The 19283-nt window shown below is 47.2% G+C and overlaps 1 protein-coding gene across 1 annotated transcript; it reads right to left on the bottom strand.

Annotated features, from left to right (window-relative positions):
- Positions 1-284: 284 nt before the first annotated feature.
- Nom1 (nucleolar protein with MIF4G domain 1) lies at positions 285-18150 on the bottom strand. Its single transcript, XM_042273301.2, has 11 exons — positions 17143-18150; positions 16725-16852; positions 15251-15446; positions 13008-13331; positions 11742-11852; positions 11031-11198; positions 10055-10176; positions 6847-6979; positions 6276-6407; positions 3035-3144; positions 285-1403 (listed from the first exon to the last, which is right to left on the bottom strand). The coding sequence occupies exons 1-11, from the start codon at positions 18118-18120 to the stop codon at positions 1229-1231; spliced, it is 2577 nt and encodes an 858-aa protein (XP_042129235.2). The 5' UTR covers positions 18121-18150; the 3' UTR covers positions 285-1228.
- Between the last annotated feature and the right edge of the window lie 1133 nt (positions 18151-19283).

Here is a 19283-nt window from a genome sequence, read left to right as displayed (position 1 = left end):
CTCACGCCTTTAATCCCAGAAAGCCAGCCTTTAACCCCATAGAGTGGTGGTAGAAAGCAGAAAGATATATAAGGCGTGAGGACCAGAAACTAGAGGCATTTGCCTGGTTAAGCATGTGGCTGGTTAAGCTTCAGGCTTTCCAGCAGCAGTTCAGCTGAGACCCATTGGGATGAGGACACAGAAGCTTCCAGTCTGAGGAAACAAGACCAGCTGAGAAGTTGACCAGGTGAGGTTAGCTGTGGCTTGTTCTGTCTCTCTGATCTACCAGCATTGACCCCAATAACTGGCCTCAGGTTTGATTTTATTAATAAGAACTTTTAAGATTCCTGCTACAGACCTCCTGACTATACATGGTCAACTCAAACACATCACTACAGGGACATGCTGTTCAAACTCAAACAGAAGAGATGACTTATATAGGAGCAGCATCCCTGGTCTGTGCCTACCTCCCGGGAATGTGCACTCTACATGGGACACTGCTGGGCAGAAGGGCTCTGATTTAGGACCTTTTTTACTTCTATTTAGTTGCTTTTCAATCCTGAAGGTCAGGGTTAGTCAAGTCTATAGCACTTGAAAGAGAAGCAAACTTTAAGGCTGAAAAATAAAGAGTATTTATGCATTCACAGAAGTATGTATCCAAGGCCATTCCTTCTTCCTCAACTGTAGCACCCCAGCGAGCAGTGAGCCCGTGCTAATTCCTTACCCACCATAATCACTTACAGTCATGTTCATCTCTCTCTCTGTTCTCACCAGGTACCCAGTATCTATCTGAAATAGCCTTATCAAATAGTCCCCAAGGTGGGATTAATGAATGGGAAGAATCAGATTTGCTCTGGCTGTCCTGGAACTCATTAGATAGACCAAGCTGGCCTCAAACTCACAGATCTGCCTGCTTGTGCTTGACGAGTCTGGGATTGGAGGCATGCCCACCATGCTAGGCTCAGTTTCTGAACTTTTAACAAGCGTTTCAGAAGATTAAAAATAGCCATCAATTTATGATCTCCCCCTCTCCTCATGGCTTAATGCCCCATCTTCTCTTCCCTTTCATCTATTATATACATACATATACATTTGAAATACACAGTACAACCCTGGGTTCAAAAAAATCTGAAACTATAGTATTTAAACCATGACAGACCATGGCATAACTCCCCTGCTCTTAGAGAGGCAGGACAGGCCTTTGAATTCACAAGTGACACCTCTTGGTCAAATGCTCCCTATCTTTTGGCTACATCCTCAGGATGGCTTTGCCCTGTAAAGACTTGGATGCCAGGCCTGCCCTCTCTCTCAGCAGACTGGCTTCCTCAGCATTCTGGAGAGTCTGTGTGTGCTTCAGTAAGAAGTGGCTGATGAAGAGCTTCAGGCCTTCTTGCAACATTCCCAGCTTCGGGTTGTCAGAAACTCTGAAAGGGAATTGGAGACACAGGTCAGGGAGGAGCTGCTCTTCCAGATCTCAGTGCCTGCTAGCTCGAGCGGCAAGGCACAATCTACTTTTAGACACTTGTTTTTTGAATGATGGGATCAGACCCATCATCTGAATAGCTCTGCTATTGAGACACTCCCACACTGACCCTTACTTAAGGAAATCAATTTTTAGTAGAACCTTGCTATGCTGTCTAAGCTGGACTGGATCCTCCTTTGCTCAGCCTCTAGAAAAGCTGTGACCATAAGAGTGTCACTTTACCTGGCTTCTTTTTTTTTTTTTTTTTTTTTTTTTTAAGGACAAAGCAGCCTAGGGTGCCTTCAAATTTGGAACTCTCCTGCCTCAGTCTCCGAGGTGCTAGGACTACTGGCACATACTGCCATAACTGGTTGTACCCAGTATCTTCTAAAGTAGGATTCTTTGTTAAGAACCTCTTTTTGGCTGGGTAGTGATGGTGCACGCTGTAGTGGGTAGCCATTCCAGCTTGGATCTGGAAGCTCCAACCCCCATTGAGACTCTGGCAACTGTCACGCCTACGAGGCGGGGCGAGGGGAGGTGCTGGAAACCTGAGAGCTGGATGGGCAAGCGCTCTCTGCGCCTGGACCCTGGATGGTGGAGATTGACTGTGCAGAGCTCCAGAGAACACCGCTGGATTGCTATACGCCTTCCCCAGACCCCCCACGACCTATCCATTCCTTCATTTGTAAGTCATCCACTAAATAAATCTTCCTTTTACCTACGTGGAGTGGCCTTTATAATTTTCCCCAATAGCACGCCTTTAATCCCAGCACTTGGGAGGCAGAGCCAGATGGAGCTCTGTGAGTTTAAGGCCAGCCTGGTCTACAGAGTGAGATCCAGGACAGGCACCAGAACTACACAGAGAAACCCTGTCTCGAACCCCCCCCCCCCCCCACCACACACACAAAAAAGAACCTCTTTTTACTGGGTGTGGTGGTGCATGTCTTTAATCCCAGCACTGGTGAGGCAGAGGCAGGTGTGGACCTGTGAGATCGAGGTCAGTTTGGTCTTCATGGCAAGCTCTAGGCCAGCCAGGGATATATAGTGGGATCCTGTCTCACAAACAAAATAAAATGAACAAACAAACAAATCCAAAAAGCAAAATAAAAATTCTTTCTTTCTTTCTTTTTTTTCTGAGACAGGGCCTTACTCTGTATCCTAGTCTGGCCTCAAATTCACCAGGTTGCCTTGAGCTTATAGCAGTTCTTCTCCCTCAGCTTCTTAAATTCTGGGATTACAGGTATGAACCAAGATGCCCAGCTTTCACTTAAGATCTTCTTGAGGGCTAGGGATGAGGCTCAGTGGTAGAAGCATAAGCTTAGCACAGAGGCCTCATAAGAAGAAAATGAAAAGAAACCCAAAGAACAGCTTAACACATGTACCGTTACAAACCACTGCTCTCTATTAGGCAAGTCTTGCAATTCTTCAATCCAGTGCATAGATGTTAGAGCTTAGAATTAGGTCTAAAATCATGCACTAGGCACAACCCTGGCTTTATAAACTAACAGCAGTGAAACGGGAATAACCTCCGTGCTTGCTCAAATGACAATCTGCTCTTTTCCCATGTCTTATCAGGAAGTACTGGGCACGTACCTTGAGAAAATTAAACCCAGGTCGTCTTCTTCTGTTTCCATCAACAGCTCAGTCAATACTCTCCGGAGGAAGTGGACTCTGGGTTTATCCAGTTCACTGAATTCAACTACCTAAGGGTCAGGAGATAGGAAAACATCATCCTGCTGATTCAGCGTTGCCATGACTTGGGGCCCTTTTTGCTCTCGGCAACAGCAACCGCTGGCACGCACACAGAATGCTGGCACGCACACAGAATGCTGGCACGCACACAGAATGCTGGCATGCACACAGAATGCTGGCATGCACACAGAATGCTGGCACGCACACAGAATGCTGGCATGCACACAGAATGCTGCTGGTAGGGTGGGCTGGCTCCTAGGCCGAGAGCCACAGGGTAACGGCAATCATAGCTACAGGGATATACACTCCAAACCTGAGGTTTACTTAGTGAGGGCAAACAGGTACTGCCCCTGTCCTCTGAAGTAGCCACTCTTGAGTGACAACCCTACATAGAGAGTGTAGGTTAGAGGAGAGGCCAATTAGCACACATACAGGTATGCGTTTCCCAGAAAAGCATCTCACTCAATTTTAGCAGTAGGATAAGCATACTATATGTACACCATGGACTTCCATGCAGAAGTCACTACGTAGAGAACCACAGACATGAACACGGAGACAACACAAACTCAAGTTGAATTCAAATAGAGCTTCACATCTCTTCCAAACATGTTTCTTAACATTTTGGGCTTTTCCTCCCAAAATCTTGGGCTTCTTTATTCTTTCTCTAAAGCATCCAACCTTATCCCACAGCAGCCTATTTTGTTTTGTGACTGACCTCTAGGCCAGCTTAAATGGCATGGTCACTTTCCTTCTCTCTTCTAGGCAGCTGCTGAGGTTTTACAGCTTGCCTGTAGTAGTTTTTCCTCTTTAAAATGCTAATAAAATTGCCCATACTCTAAAAAAAAAAAAAAACAGCTGCCCAGGTACACGATCTGGTAACAAGGTTCTGCCTAGAGAGGCTTGAGCTATGCCCACACACTCTGCTTACAGACATAGGCACAGGACAGCACAAAGGCATGCCTAGGAACAAGGAACGCGTTAGAGTGGCTCCCCTGAGAAGAGCCAAGGGCACAGACAAGAGACTAGGAACAGGGTCAGGGGAATGTCTGGAGCTCTGTGCTGGCTATTCTTGGTTGTCAACTTAGTTTTAGAACTAAAGCCCTACTTGTGAGGGATTTTCTGCTTAATTTGAAATAGGAAGATCCAGCCGGGCGGTGGTGGCGCACGCCTTTAATCCCAGCACTCGAAGCAGAGCCAGGAGGATCTCTGTGAGTTTGAGGCCAGCCTAGGCTATCAAGTGAGTTCCAGGAAAGGAACAAAGCTACACAGAGAAAACCTTATCTCTTTTGAAAAACAAAAACAAACAAAACAAAAACAAAAACAAAAACAAAAAAAAAAAAGAAAGGAAAAGAAAAAGGAAGATCCACTTCTAATCCAGAGCTTGAGATGGGAAGACAGATCTTTAATCTGGGCCATGCCTTCTGCTGGAAGCCATATAGGACATGGAAGAAGGAAGCTTTTGCTCTTTGCCTGCTTGCCCTGCCTTGCTAGCAAGTCCATTCCTTCACTATCATTGGAGCCTACTTCTTCAGGATTCCAGTGTGTACTGTAGACCAGCTGAGGCATCCAATGTCATGGACTCAGCGACTATTAGATTCTTGGATTTTATGCTCACAGCCAACCATTGTTGGATTAGCTGGACTGCAGACTGTAAGTTGTTCTAATAAATCTCCTTTCTATATATGTATCAAGAGATTTATTCCATATGTTGTTATTTTAGAGAACCCTGACTAATACAGCCCTACCCTCCACAATTGGCTCCTGCCCACTTCTCACAGTCACAAGGAATTACCAGCAGACACTTGGATGAAAGGCAGGAAGGACAAATGCACACAGGACACAGGAGGCTGCCCTGCAGACCAGTAATGCCACAGGACACCGAACTCAGGACCCTGACTTGTCTCTGCTCTTTACCTCCTTCTGGATTTCTTAGGATACTGGCAGCCCATGTTGAATCCCAGCTCCTGTGCTAGGCTTCACTGTCTTCCGTACTGGCGCTTTAGGTGGGGAACTTACAGCCTTATGGTATTTTGCAGTGAAGATCCACAACTATGTATTTAAAAGGAGGAAAGTCTGTCCTAGCTAGTTTTATGTCAAGTTGACATAAGCTAGGGTCATCTGAGAGGAGGGAGCCTCAGTTAAGAAAATATCTCCATAAAATGAGCTGTAGAGATTGATTCAGGAGGACCCACCCATTGTGGGTCCTTCAGGACCTCGGCATCAGCTCCTGCCCCAGGTTCCCGTCCTGACTTCCCTCAGTGGTGGACTGTTACCTGGAAGTGTAAGTGAACTAAACCCTTCCTCCCCAAGTTGCTTCTGGTCACTGTGTTTATCACAGCAGTAGTAATAACCCTGAAGACAAAGGCCTACTTCACTTTATGCTCCCAGCTGAGCTGTGACCAGTGCAGCATTGTATAACTAGGACTTGACTATCAAAGAACCTGGGTTGAAGAGATGGCTCAGCAAGTCAAGTCACTGGCTGACAAGCCCGATGACCTGAGTTGATTCTCAGAACCCATGTGGTGGAAAGAGAGAACCAACTTCTGAAAGCTGCTTTCTGACCTCAGCACACTCAAGCTCATGCACATAAACACACACAAAGTAATGTAAAGCAAAACAATGCAAACCCTGTAACCAGACACTAATTCTCTAAGTCAATTTACATTATGTATTGATTGGATATTTTCTATGATGGCTATGATAATGAAAACATTTTCTTTTTCTTCTTTTTTTTTGGTTTTTCGAGACAGGGTTTCTCTGTGTAGTTTTGAGCCTTTCCTGGAACTCACTTGGTGCACCAGGCTGGCCTCGAACTCACAGAGATCTGCCTGGCTCTGCCTCCCGAGTGCTGGGATTAAAGGCATGCACCACCACCGCCCGGCAATGAAAACATTTTCATAGCTAGAGGTGGTGGTGGTGGTGGTGGCACCCACCTATTTTAATCCCAGCATTGGGGAGACAGAGGCAGGAGGATCTCTGAGTTTGAGGCCAGCCTGGTCTACAGAGTGAGTTCCAGGACAGACAGGACTACACAGAGAAACCCTGTCTCAAAAAATCAAAAAACAGTTCAGAAGTTCAAAAAATGCAATTTTTAAAATACACCAAATAAAAGAATTTTACTAATTTCTTGCATTATACAAACCTTTAGGATAGAAAGTGGAAGTGATTTTGTCTTCAACAAGTGTGCTACCAGATGAACCAGATTTGAGAACTTAGTGGCTGGCAAATTTTCTAAGTCCCGAAATTTGTCCCATATGCTGAACTGGAAAGTCATCTAGTCAACAGTAAAGAAGAAAAAAGTTAAAATGCGGCAAACCAGTGGAACAATTCATGAAGAACATACGCTAAAGGTACTCTATTTCTTAGTCCTCGTCAACAACCCAAGTCAGGACTAAGAGCAACTTCCATGTCCCTTCCTGACACCATCATAGACGTCCCTTTGGTTGTAGTTTTGTCCTACTCATCAACGACTTTCAAGAAAGGTTGGTAGCAATAACCAGTTATTAGAGACCAGTACCCTGAAACACTATAGAGGTGTCCAGGCAGCCTGGGCACAATCCTTCCAGCTGTGACAGACAAGCTGCCTTGGGATGTAAGTTTCATCTTCTCTCCAATGCAGGAAGGCCTGGCTGCCTAGCAGGGACAAGATCCATGATGGGACATGGAACTCCTGTAATGAGCCATCTAGATATTCTGGTGGTCTTCTAAGTTACCTGGAATCTCCTTTCATAGCTGCAGAACTTGCTAGCCAGGAAAGCGTAGAAAGGGTTGTAGGTTTTTTCCTGCAGGCAGCAATCCATGAGGATGTGAACAATCTCTCTCTCCTGCTGGTCCTTCAGCCCAAGTCTGCAGACAAACAGTCAGACTAAGAACGTAATCTAATTTCAATGTTTATGGCAAAATCAGCCCCTCTCTGGCTGAGGGGTCCAGTGGAAAATGAGTTGTTAAAGACGGTGGTGCAGTCACATATGGCCACAACCCAGTCTTGTTCCTAGCTTCTATGGGTCTCCGTTTTCCTAACAACGTGGCGAAATGTGTGAGGCACAATACAACCCCAAGTTGTAGAGTTGTAGTGCAGAGCTACAAAGCCAAGGACTTGGTTCTTGAAGACAATACAGAGGTCTCTCCTGTGATGCCATGAAGCTGGGTGTGGTTAAGGTAATGACTTTACTTTTTGATTTTTTAAATTATGTTTTTAAATGTTTATTTTTATGTGTATGGGTGTTTTGCTTGCATGCATGTCTGTGCATCACCTGTATGTCTACTGCCCATGGGGACTAAAAGCAGGCATCTGAGGCCCTACTGTACTGGAGTACAGATAGTGTTTGTGAGCTGCCACGTGGGTGCTAGTAATCAAACCTGGGTTCTGTGCAAGAGTAGTAGCAGGTGCTCTTAAATGCTGCACCATCTCACCAGACACTTAATTTCTGACTTGTTTGTTTTGTTTCAAGACAGGGTTTCTCTGTGTAGCCCCGGTTGTCCTGGGACTTGCTTTGTAGACCAAGCTGGCCTTGAACTCAGAGATCCACCTGCCTCAGCCTCCTGAGTGTTGGGATTAAAGGCGTGCGCCACCACACTCGACACTTTCTGACTTTTATGACTTAATGTGCCAGCTGTGGTGCTGCTAATACTCAGGAAACTGAGGTGGGAGACTTGTGAGCTCAATCCCAGCTTGACCTACACAGGGAGACCTGTCTCGAACCCCCAAACACCCTTCCCCCAGGTAAAACTCACATCAAAATGCATTCTTTCCCGTGTACAATCCTGTGAGTGTGGCTAGGCCGACAGGGCCAGGCAGTAACCACCACAGTGGGATCACGGAAGTTCTACAGCCCCTATACCCCCTTCCTTCCTTTACAGCAGGGCACTCTCCTGAAACATAGGCCAACACAGACATGTTTTGTGTGCCTCTACTTCTGCTGCGTCAACAGTCCGGAAGTAGCTGTCCAAGTCTGGCTCCTTGTCCAGTGCAAGACTATTTTAGAAGCACCCGTGCTGGTGTGGGCCTCGCTGCTTAGTCTTCTGCAAGCCGACTACAAGGAAGCGTGCACCTAGAGGACCCACAGCCAGTCTACCCATGAGTGGAAGAACACACAGCCTTGAGGTTTTGGTGATTAAATACAACCGATTGTCTTTTTTCTTTTGGAGGTCATCAGGAGTTGAACCCAGAGTCCTGTTCACGCCAAGCAAACCCTCTAGCACTGAGCCATGTCCCTAGCCCCAGCCGACTCTCCTCTGAATCCAGTAGCTGTAGACAAAGGCAGGTGCTCTGTGACTCAGGAGACAAACAGCAACTCTTCTGCCACGTTACCCACACTTTCCCCAGGACACACATGAGCCGTTCAAGATGGGCGTGGGCCCCAAAGAGCCAGTTTCATTTCAGCTGTGCTGCACCTTCCATAGGGTTCCATGGTTACAAGAACAGACAATGACGGAAAAAAAAATCTGCAATGCTGCAATGCTGGGGTCAAGGGCCTCACACAGTTGACTGACGATCCTGGCCTGGCTAATGATGTTCATGAATAAAAGTGGGGCGGGCAGGGAGTCTGAGATGCGTTTTCTTTTGTATCCTAGCTGACCCGGGAAGTAAGATTCTCCAGCTTCAGCCTCGCAAGTGCTAGGACAGGTTGCACCACCATGCCCAGCAATGTTAAAGGTTTGAAAACACTGAAATTAACTAGGATGTTCTAGTTTCCTTATGTTTGTCTGATAAAAACACTGTGGTGAAGAGGGACACGAGGAGGAAAGGGTTTATCTGGTTGACACTTTCAGGTCACAATCTATCACTGAGCCAAGTCAGGGCAGGAAGCAAGGAGGAATGCTGTTTACTGGCTTACCCTCTGGCTCACTCATGCTAGGCTAGTTCTTATTTGATTGGGATGATGCTGCCCACAGTGGCTGAGTCTTGCATCAGTTAAGATAGTCCCTTAATATGCACAAAATATGCACTCTACTGAGATTCTTTTCAGGTGACTCTAGGCCGTGTCAAGTTAATACTAACTAGGCCGTAAGAATGGTGAAGGAAATCCTTTTTGACATCAAGGACATCAGTCAGAACTGAAACATTTCCCAAAGGTCATGTGTTGAGGGCCCGGTCCCTAGCCCATGGTGGCCTCCTTGGAAGGAGGCCAAGTGGAAGGGAAGTCAGGTCACTGGGGACATGCCTTTCAAGGGGACACAGGGAAGCTGGTCTTCTTTCTGTTTGCCAGCTTCCATGAAATAAGCAGGTCTCTTCTACCACACATTTCTGTAATGATGTATTATCCCACCACTACCAGAGCAACAGGGCCAAGTGACTGGACTAAAACTATAGGTCCAAATAATTCTTCCTCCTTCTGGTTGATTTTCTCTGTCACAGTGATACAAAGTTAAATGGACAAGTCTGACCCTTTAACTGGACAGGATAATCTTCCTTTAACAAAGTCCTCAGAGACAGACACTGACAGGGAGACTCAGTGCTACTGACATTCAGCGAACAGTAAGGTCTCAGAAACACGAGCAAGCTCAAGGTTTCCATATCAACAAGGCCCAGTTCAGAAACCAGTTATCAATGCACTTATTTCTAAGTTTGAAGCAGATAAAGGAAGGATTTAAGATCCAAATGGTTAGACACTTTGTAAAATTTACAACTAATTAAGTCAGAAAGAGACAACAATCCCAACAACCAACAGCCCTGACAGACTATCAGGTGGCTGATTACCAACACTGCCAGCCAAGCTCTCACCTCATGCTATACATGCTACTTACCAAGGGCATACTAGTAGGGATCAATGTCTTATGAGGTTCACATGGGACCCAGAAACCCAGGTGAGAGGAAAGTAATGGAAAAGTGGATCAAATTACCCCGAAGTTAAAAGCTAGATTAACGTACTTCGTTACGTCTATTAAATAACAGACCAAAATGTTCACAGCAATACTTACTTCAGCAGCTTTTCAAAGGCATCCAAGAAGTCCTCACTTGTCATTATAGTGCAGAATATGTTCCTCCTGACATCAGTGTTCATTCTCTGCTTCCTTGCAAGCTCCAGCATCTTGGAGCTAACCTGAAAGAAAGAGAACAGTGTCGAGACCCTCCCATCATCCAGATGCAAGCTGTCTCCTCAGAAACAGGACACTGTTCCTTAGCATAGCATGTTTCTGAACTTGAATTTCTGAAGCGTAACATACACATTTGAGCACAATGTGACTGTAAACCATATGTACATGTATGCACGTAAATGCCATGTCTGTATTCTTAGGCAACTCCTACAGGGAGAAAAGCTCAGTGGGAGCCTTCTCGGGAGGTGGATCTGCTCTGTGGGTCAGATTTGTGCATCAAATAAAGATCAAGTTCAGATACAAGCAGCTGCCAGTGCCTGGGAGCCAGAATTAGTAAGTGAGACCATAGTCCCCAGGAAGAAAGTCAAAAAGGAAATTGGAGTCACAACCTGAATCCACAGTAGGGACTGGAACATACGCCTCCCGGAACAGCCTGTGCCTGAGTTCCAACAACAGCTCCTCAAATGAGTTTCATTTTCACCCTTTTCTCACTGCACTCCATTTCTAGATTTTGTTTGAATTGGGTTTTTGAACTTTTTTGTTCATTTTTGTTTTTTTGAAACAGGATTCACTGTGTAGCCCTGGCTGCCCTGGAACTCACTCTATAGATCAGGCTGTCCTTGAACTCACAGAGATCCACCAGTCTCTGCCACCACCACCCAGCAGGTTTTGGAACTTTTAAAAATTCTTAAGCAGCAGAGAAACGGACTGGATCCTATGTTGACAGGAGCTACTTCTACGAAGCCTCCTGACAAGCCTGTGCGGTACACTCCAAGAACACTCGGGAATAACGGGAGCTGGTGGAGGCAGAGCAGACTACTGACAGAGCAGGCCAGGCAGCCAACTGGGGTCCTCATACCGTTCCTGCGAGTGGCTTCTGTAAGAGTGTTTGATGACTGTTGTCGATCATGGGGGTCCCACTCCATGCAGACCCCACAATCCACCAGCGGCCAGTCTGCTCTGCATTTAAGATGCCATCCCAGGAGATTCGAAGCTGAGTCTCAGAACCTGAGCCAGCATTGCGTACCTGAGGAAAAGAAAAGGCGTCATGAAGTGCTTCGGCTGGCTCATACTCCGCACTTCTGTCATGCTTTGTTTGAAAACGGCAGTGTGGGTGTAGGATTATGGCAATGAATCATGGACAACCGGAACAGTTAGCCTGTTTGGAAAAAGGCCAGAAAGAGCCATCAACTCTCGCGCTGTTTGTGAAGTCTATGGGTTCCTTATCCACATGTGTGTGACCTGGGCTCTACAACAATGACTATGTGACTAAAGACAAGAACAACCTTGGTAACTATTTCACACTGTACGGCAGGAGCTTCCTGGTCCCAGGTGGGGCCTGGCCTTCTGAGTATCAACAGAGGATCCTATCATACAGCCTTAGCTTAGCACCTTGGCAGACTCATACTGGGCATCCGACCAACTTGATGATTCCTGTGCATGGAGGTTCCAGGGTCTCACTACAGATACACAGTTTCTAAGACTTGAACTGCACATAGTGTGACCACAGTCACAATGGGTCCATGATGGCATGGCGACTCAGGAGAAACCAGAATAGGGTGTCACTCACCAGAGTCCTCTGTAACTTCCTTAGTCTCTCTACAGGCTCCGGATCATAGCCAGGGATTTTACGCATGTCATTGTTTTTCAGAGCCAGCATTGTCTCCAACATGAACCGCACCTTAAAGGAGAGGTAACCAAACTCATCATTTAACAGTTACTGGGGATGCCATGGGCAGACATATCTTGGCTGAAGCACATGGTCCCCACTGATGAGAACCCCGATAGCCTGGAGGTGGTCTGTGATACCTTTAACACCTCATTTAGCAGAGTATTTTAAAACAGACGTGGTTCACTATCCAGAGGACTTCTCTCCTCCACTCCCACAACCCTAGCCCTAGTATGAGGGTGACCCAGAATCCTTTCTGGCAAATCCTTCTTCAAGACTTAATCTAGATGCCAAGTTGAATATCCAGAAGGGAATAATCTCCTCGGATCTCTTCCTGTATATCCTTCAGGATGACCCCGAATTCCCATCCCATGTTCCTGCTCCTCCAAGTCCCTTACTTCTGACTCCCAAGGCCACATCCACTGCCACCACACTCACACACGCTACTTTTGTTTCCAGATTCCCGCTCTGGCCACCTCCCATCTTTTCTACAGTGGGGTCAAAGTGGCCCCCAAAGACCATCTGCCAATAACCATCTGCTCAGATCTTCCTCCACCCAAGAAAAAAACCTGGCTCCTGGCCCTCCCCTCTCCTCTGGTCAACCCCCCAGGTTTCCACACTGGTGCTCTTTGACAGGTCACAGTCTCCTTCCTTCCTGGGGGTTTCTCGGGTACTGTCCTAAGCCCTCAGATGGGGTGGGCGCTGTGAGCCCATGTTATAGAGGAAACTGGCTGGCAAGACTAAGTCTCTGCTGCTCAGACACAGTGCCACACATCCGACCCAGGCTGACACTGAGGCCTGGGAAACAGCTTCTGAGAGGGCAAACAAATCTGTTATAATCATAAAATATGTATGGGTTCTTAATGAAGAAACAAGATTCAACCATCATATGGTGGTACATACCTATAACCCCAGCACTCAGAGGAGGATCATGAGCTTGAGGCCAGCCTGGGCTACATAGTGAGACTTTATCTCAAAAATGCAAGGAAACAAAAACAAACCCCTCAAAACCAAGGTCAGTTTGCGGGCTAAAGACAAAGGACAGTGCTAGGAGAGGCAGAAGAGAACAAGAGCATTAGGGTGCGAACGAGCGCTCAGCCAGACACTCATTGACGCCGTCACTCTATGTGCTTCACGGGCACTCAGCAGGGCGAGTGGCACTCCTACCCTGTTCTGGTCCTGAAACTTGCTGCCTGCCCCACTGGCCTTGGCCTGGGCTTCTGTGATCAGCTCCTTAAGTGACAAGGCATCATCTTTTCTCAATGCAAAGCCCACATTTTTCAGCATCAGCAGGATCAGCTCAATGTCTTTTTCCGTAAAAGTTCCAACAAGCTTCTTCAAAATGTCAAAGATGAGGAGAGACTGTACCACGTGGAAGTTGTACAAATGGGCAATCATGGTAAACAGGTTGTCCAGTTCTTTCCCCTCACCTCCATCTTTATAGACATCATCAAACTTCTTCACCACGGCCTCAAGGAAGCAAGCACCAACCTGAAGGAGATGAAGAAATGTCATCACGTCATCCTGGACCTGCCTGTCAAACTGCACAAACACCTGTAAAGCACAACATGAGTGCAGGTGGGGTAAGGGCTCCAGCAGGGAGCTGGTAACTAAGAATGCAGATTCCAGGAACCCAGGCTTCACATACTGATGAGAAGATTCTAATAATCAACACAGTACTGAGTGCCTGCCTCAGCATACAAACCTTGTCTGTAAAAATACTCCCATTTCTTTAGAATCAACAACAAAGTGGGTTTTAGCCAGATGTCATTGTGGCTCCCTAGAAAAATTTCTTTAGGGCTGGCTGGAGAGATAGCTCAGTGGTTAAGAGCACTGACCTCTCTTCCAGAGGACCTGGGTTCAATTCCTAGCACCCACTTGGTGGCTCACAACCATCTGTAATGGGATCTGGTGCCCTCTTCTGGCCTGCAAGGACACGTGTGGGCAGAATACTGTATACATAATAAATAAATAAATGCTTAAAAAAAATTTCTTTAAAAGCTGGGAGATGAGTAAGGCAGCTGTGACAGACGGGAAAGAAAGGGCTGCTCATGAGAGTGACTGAGGAGAGACTGGCAGGGTAGGCATCACTGGCTGTGAGCCCCAGCATTTGGTCTGGATCTCCAGGAACTAGGCAAGGGTGAGCAGGTTGTGGTCTGCTAGTCAAAATCTGTTTTATTGTCAGTTGGACCTGTGCATATTTAATGCTAAAATTCATATAAGGTAAGACATGTAGACGTATAAGAGCAGATGATCCACATTCAGCCCAGAGTGTAATGGGCAAGTACACACAGGATTGCTAGACTGCAAAACCATGAAGCTAGAAAGACTGGCAATACTGATTTCTGGAGGCCCAAACTAAAGGCCTGAGGCTTGATTCCCTGGAGAGAAACCTAAGCACACCTTCTCCTAGTAGCACCACCATCTTATCTCATGGAAAATGTTAACAGAGTCAGGATGCTTCCGAGAGCAAGAAACACTGAGACACTAATTCAAGTATGTTTTCAGCACACAAATAGGTGCAATTATGTAACAGGCTAAAATTTAAATTCTATTAATGTTAATATTAATGTTTAAAATTAAACATACTAGTATAACTTAGAGATAGGAAAAAAACTCATGTTGCCAACACTGATTCTGGTATGTGAATTTTAGCATAAATCTGCAAAGGCCTGAATGTTAAGTGATTGAGAAAAGGCACAGAGTAGCTGAGAACAGCTGTAACATTCTTTTTCTTCCATGAGTGCCTGGGAGGTTTTTCTCAGTGCAGTTTAATGGGAACCAGCATCCTGAGAACGCAGCCTATCTGGCACAAGCTTTAGTGGATGCCATTAGCTAAAGTACTCTAATGACTTCCCCTTGAACAAGTCATCTCATTGTCCTTCATGCTATTAGCAAAGGTTTAAATGGGAAGTGGGACCAATAATTTCAGGTTTTCAGATCAAGTAAATTCCTGATGTTCTGTGGTGGTCATATCTATGACTTTTAAAATAACTCACTGAAATGCTGTCTGCACTCAAATCACTTTGATTAAGTCTGCTAAACTGTCCCAGTGTGGTACAGGGTGGGGGAGGCACCACAACAGCCATAGAATAGCGTCAATTACTGTGATTATGGGGCACCAGGAAAGCTGTCCAGGGCGTCCATTACACTTTGTAATGGCAAGAAAATGGACTCAGGCATTCACACATGAAAATAAGCATAGCCCTTGGGGTGGGGGACGCACTACAGAAGCACAGTTCCTGAGACAGTCAATGCAGATCTTGCACAGCAGGGCTTTTGAGGTAGTTAGGCCCTCTCTCCTCTGTCCTGAGCTTCCCAATGCCTTAACTTCTCAAACTCCCCGACTCCATGCTAGAACACTATTCCACATGACACCGTCAGTGTATGCAGAAAGGGCACAGTGGTACCTCTATTCCAACCGTGTGGTGAAGGATGCTGACTAAGAGGACATGCTCCATCATCAGTCTGCTGGGCATAGCGGAGGTGGTGACACAGGCATCCATGAGGGCAGAGGTCAGGGTGTCGGTCATGTGCTTCCTACTGTGGGCCATGTACAGCTCTTCCAGCTGCCCACTTATAGATGCCATGTTTGGCTCACTCAACCTGCAGTGGAGTGTGAGCAAAGTGTTACTGATACATTCTGTTTTGTGTATATTTCCTATATACACTGTGTACCTGTGCTTAATAATGAACCTGCTGTCAAAACAACAGGTAATGGTGGAATTACAGGATATTATGGAAACAGCACGAGTTTTAATGAAAAAGAAATAAAAAGCACAGAGGAGGGAAGAGGAAGCGTGACAAAGGCTGGCACGAGAGTCTTCAGTGATAGAACAGCCATGCATCTTGATATTGGTGGCAGTCACCCAAATCTTCATTTGACAAAACTGCACAGAATCAGTCTCCACCTCTCTCTCATAAAAAGGATGAGACCTGAAAAAACTTGGAAGCTGTGTGTCAGTTTCATTTGAGACAGGGTCTCATGTGTCCAAAACTGGTCTCAAACTTCCTACACATCCAAGGGTGATCTTGAACTTCTGATCCTCCTCCATGTACCCACAGAGTCCTGGGATTACAGCATTACAGTCATGTACAACCATGCTTGGTTTACGTGGTTTGGTGAGCTAGGGCTTCAGGCTTTGTGCATGTTAGATGGGGACTCTACCGACTTAGCCACACCCCCAGTCCCCCCCCCCCTCAACTGTAGGAGAGTCTGGGAGTGATTCCTCTAAGGACCTCCCTACAGTCTTTGCAACTCCCAGTGATCTATAATAACAAGTTAAGCAACAAAGGACATATATATATTTGAAACTGACAAACATAGACGAGGGGCTAGAGGCCAGGACAGCGGTCATCTTTAGAGGGCTTGGAAGAGAGACCTGAATGAGGCTGAGTAGGGACATGAAGAAGTGGAGAAGGGCTTTAGACAAGCGACTCCGATTCATCTGTTAAATCAAGACAGCCAACAGGGAAAGGTGACAAATTCCCACCCACGTGGCTTCCAATGAACCTTCTGATGTCTTATTCTTAAAATGAAGAATAAAAAAACAAACAAACAAACAAAAAAAATGGTAGCTGAGACCCTGTTCACCACCAGATGGATTCACTTTTGCAGGGAGGGGTGACTTCATCTGGGTCATTCCTGGGACAACACAGAATCCTGCCCTCCCTGTTCCTTCTTGCTTCTAAGAATGACCGGTGAGAGGTCTTCAAACGTGGAAAGGGCAATATCAAAAGCGGAGCATCCCACCTCTTCAAGGTTAGGTCCAGTTATCTCACACCAAGAACAAGGATCCAGAACACTGTCTAGTCCTAGCCCCACTGTTTGCTCTTTAGATGGTTTCTATAGTTAAATAAATAATAATAATTCAGTCAGGTTACCTGTTGATTAGGCCTTTAACCTGCTTCTTCAGCCTTTCCAGCTCTTCCTTCTTGTGGGCATCCACTGTCTCCTCGCCCCTCAACCGAGGCGGGATGTATTTTTCACCACTTTCAACACAGTGACTTTCCTTGAAGATAGGAATAAAATTGCAAAAAAGTTAGAGTGGACAAATTTAGTATTCTTCCACGTTATTTCCTCTAAATCCTAACCTCATGAGGATTCGGAGCAGCTATCACTACAGGCCACGGTTGTTTGACAAAGTGAAGTTCTACTGAGTGAATGCCTGCAACGGCCTGGGTCGGCCTTCCCTTCAGCAGGCCGTGGCTGCCCTTGTGTGTCACCGCCAGTACTGTTCTGTACCTGCCCCTCTCCCTCACCCCCTTTGGAATGACAGCCCAGAGGTTGTTGGTGTCATACCTGATGTTCAGCGTCATCTTCCGAAGAACTTTCGCTCTTTTCTACCGCCTCTGCAAAACGGACTCTCTTATTCCCTTTACTCTTTAGCGTCTCAACTTCTGCTGCTTTCTCCCTTTGCGAGTTTACATCCTCCTGTTCCGCTTGCGAGTCCGAGTCCTCCTCACTTGCCTCGGAACTGTCCTCTAGGTCACTCTCCAAAAGTGTCTGTCCAGCCTCCACCTTTTCTTCCTCCTCCTCCTCGCTGCTTTCGTACAGGCCGCCGCCTCTCCCACATTCCAGGGCCCCCAGAATGTAATCCAGCCCGTCGCGCGCGAAGCTGAGCGGCACCGAGCTGCCGTCGCCCTTCTTCTTGCGCTTGTTCAGGCCGAGGCATCGCTCCAGCTTTCGGATCTCTCGGTCCTCCTCCTCGTTGGCCGCTAGAAGAGCCCGTTTCCGGGCGGCGGCGGTGGCAGAGGCGGAGGCGGTGGCGGGTTTTCCAGGGGCACGTTGAGCCTTGGTCTTAGTTGAGATCGCCGTGGCCTTGGGAGAGGACGTCTTAGCCTTAGCCTGGGTCGCCGTGGCCTTAGTGTTAGTGGAGGAAGCCTTGGCCTTGCCGGGGTGCGCTGTGGCCGAGTCTGGGGTCGGTCGCGTCTCGGAGGGCGGCGGAGGCTCCCGGCCTCCGGTAAGGCCGACACTAGCCTCTTGGTCCCCGGACCCAGAGCCCACCGTCCTCTGCAGGCGCCGCGCTTTCCTCAGGTGTCGCTTCTCCTTACGAAGCTCCTTGCGGCTCTTTCGCCCGCTGGGCCCGGAGCGCGCCACGGCGCCCTGGCCCTCGCGGCCTTCGAGGGTCTCGCTCTCGGAGGTAGCTCGCACGAAGTCCTCCACGGCCAGCCGCAGCCGCTTCAGGGCCCCCTCCCCGCCGCCCGGACCACGGCAGCCGCCGTTACGCTTCGGGCGAGCCATGCGCCGGTGCGCTCCACCCCGGCCCGCGGCACCCATGCCTGCAGATACGGCTAACTTCCGGGATGCCCAGCGGCACGACTTCCGCCGGGGGCGGAACTTCTGGACGAGCGCTTCTGCGAGACGGAAAAGTTGGGATGGGAGGACGGTGCCCTCTGCTGGTCGGAGGGCAGCAGTCACAGACACTAACAGAGTCTGAAAACTGAAGCCCAGGCAGAACTTCGCATTCAAAGCGAGTTCCAGGACAGCCAGGGACACACAGAGAAACTCCTGTCTTGAAAAAAAAAAAAAAAAAAAAAAAGAAAGAGAGAGACAGAGAGACAGAGAGACAGAGACAGAGAGAAAGTAAGAAAGAAAGGAAGGAAGGAAGGAAAAGAAAGGAAGGAAGGAAAAGAAAGAAAGGAAAGAAAAGAAAGACACTGAAGCCCCAGCATTTTGTTTTGGGGTGCACAGCAGAACTCACCCTAGCTATAAACTCCACACATAGCATAACTTCCATACATCTTGCATTTCTATGCATGCATGCATGTGTACCCAAGGGAAGGCACTCGATACTGTTTGTCTATATATCTTTTTTCTTTCTTCTTTTGAGACAGTATCTAAGTCAGTGGCCCAGGCTGACCTTGAACTCTTGGGCTCAAACACTCCCTAGCTGAGTCTCTGGAGTAGCTAGGACTCCAGGCCCACAGCATTGCACCTGACTAGTTATTCCCAACATTTGTACGTTAGAAGTGACACTATAATAAATATCTTTGAATACATAGCATCTTATATTTTCAGGAGCAGAGCCTGAAGGTCACATCCTAAGAAGGGTGATTTCTGAAGTTAAGAGTTTGTAAAATGAGCCAGGTGGCGGTGGCGCACGCCTTTAATCCCAGCACTTGAGAGGCAGAGCTAGGCGGATCTTTGTGAGTTCAAGGCCAGCCTGGTCTATAGAGTGAGATCCAGGACAGGCACCAAAACTACACAGAGAAACCCTGTCTTGAACACCCCCCCCCCGCCCCCCAGAAGAGAGTTTGTAAAATGAGTGTGAAAATACTGCTGGCTTCATAGGGTGAATGAAGATTAGGTGAGGTAATAGGCACATAGAGCTTAGAGCAAAGGCTGACCCATGCTGAATACATTCCCAGAGTTATGAGTCCACAGGGTTACTGCTGTCACCATTAGCAATGACCAGCTCCTGTTTGACTTACACAATTTGT

The sequence above is a fragment of the Peromyscus maniculatus genome, chromosome 3 (genome assembly GCF_049852395.1).
Source record: "Peromyscus maniculatus bairdii isolate BWxNUB_F1_BW_parent chromosome 3, HU_Pman_BW_mat_3.1, whole genome shotgun sequence".
Lineage (NCBI taxonomy): Eukaryota > Metazoa > Chordata > Mammalia > Rodentia > Cricetidae > Peromyscus > Peromyscus maniculatus.
This window is presented reverse-complemented; position numbering and strand designations above follow the sequence as displayed.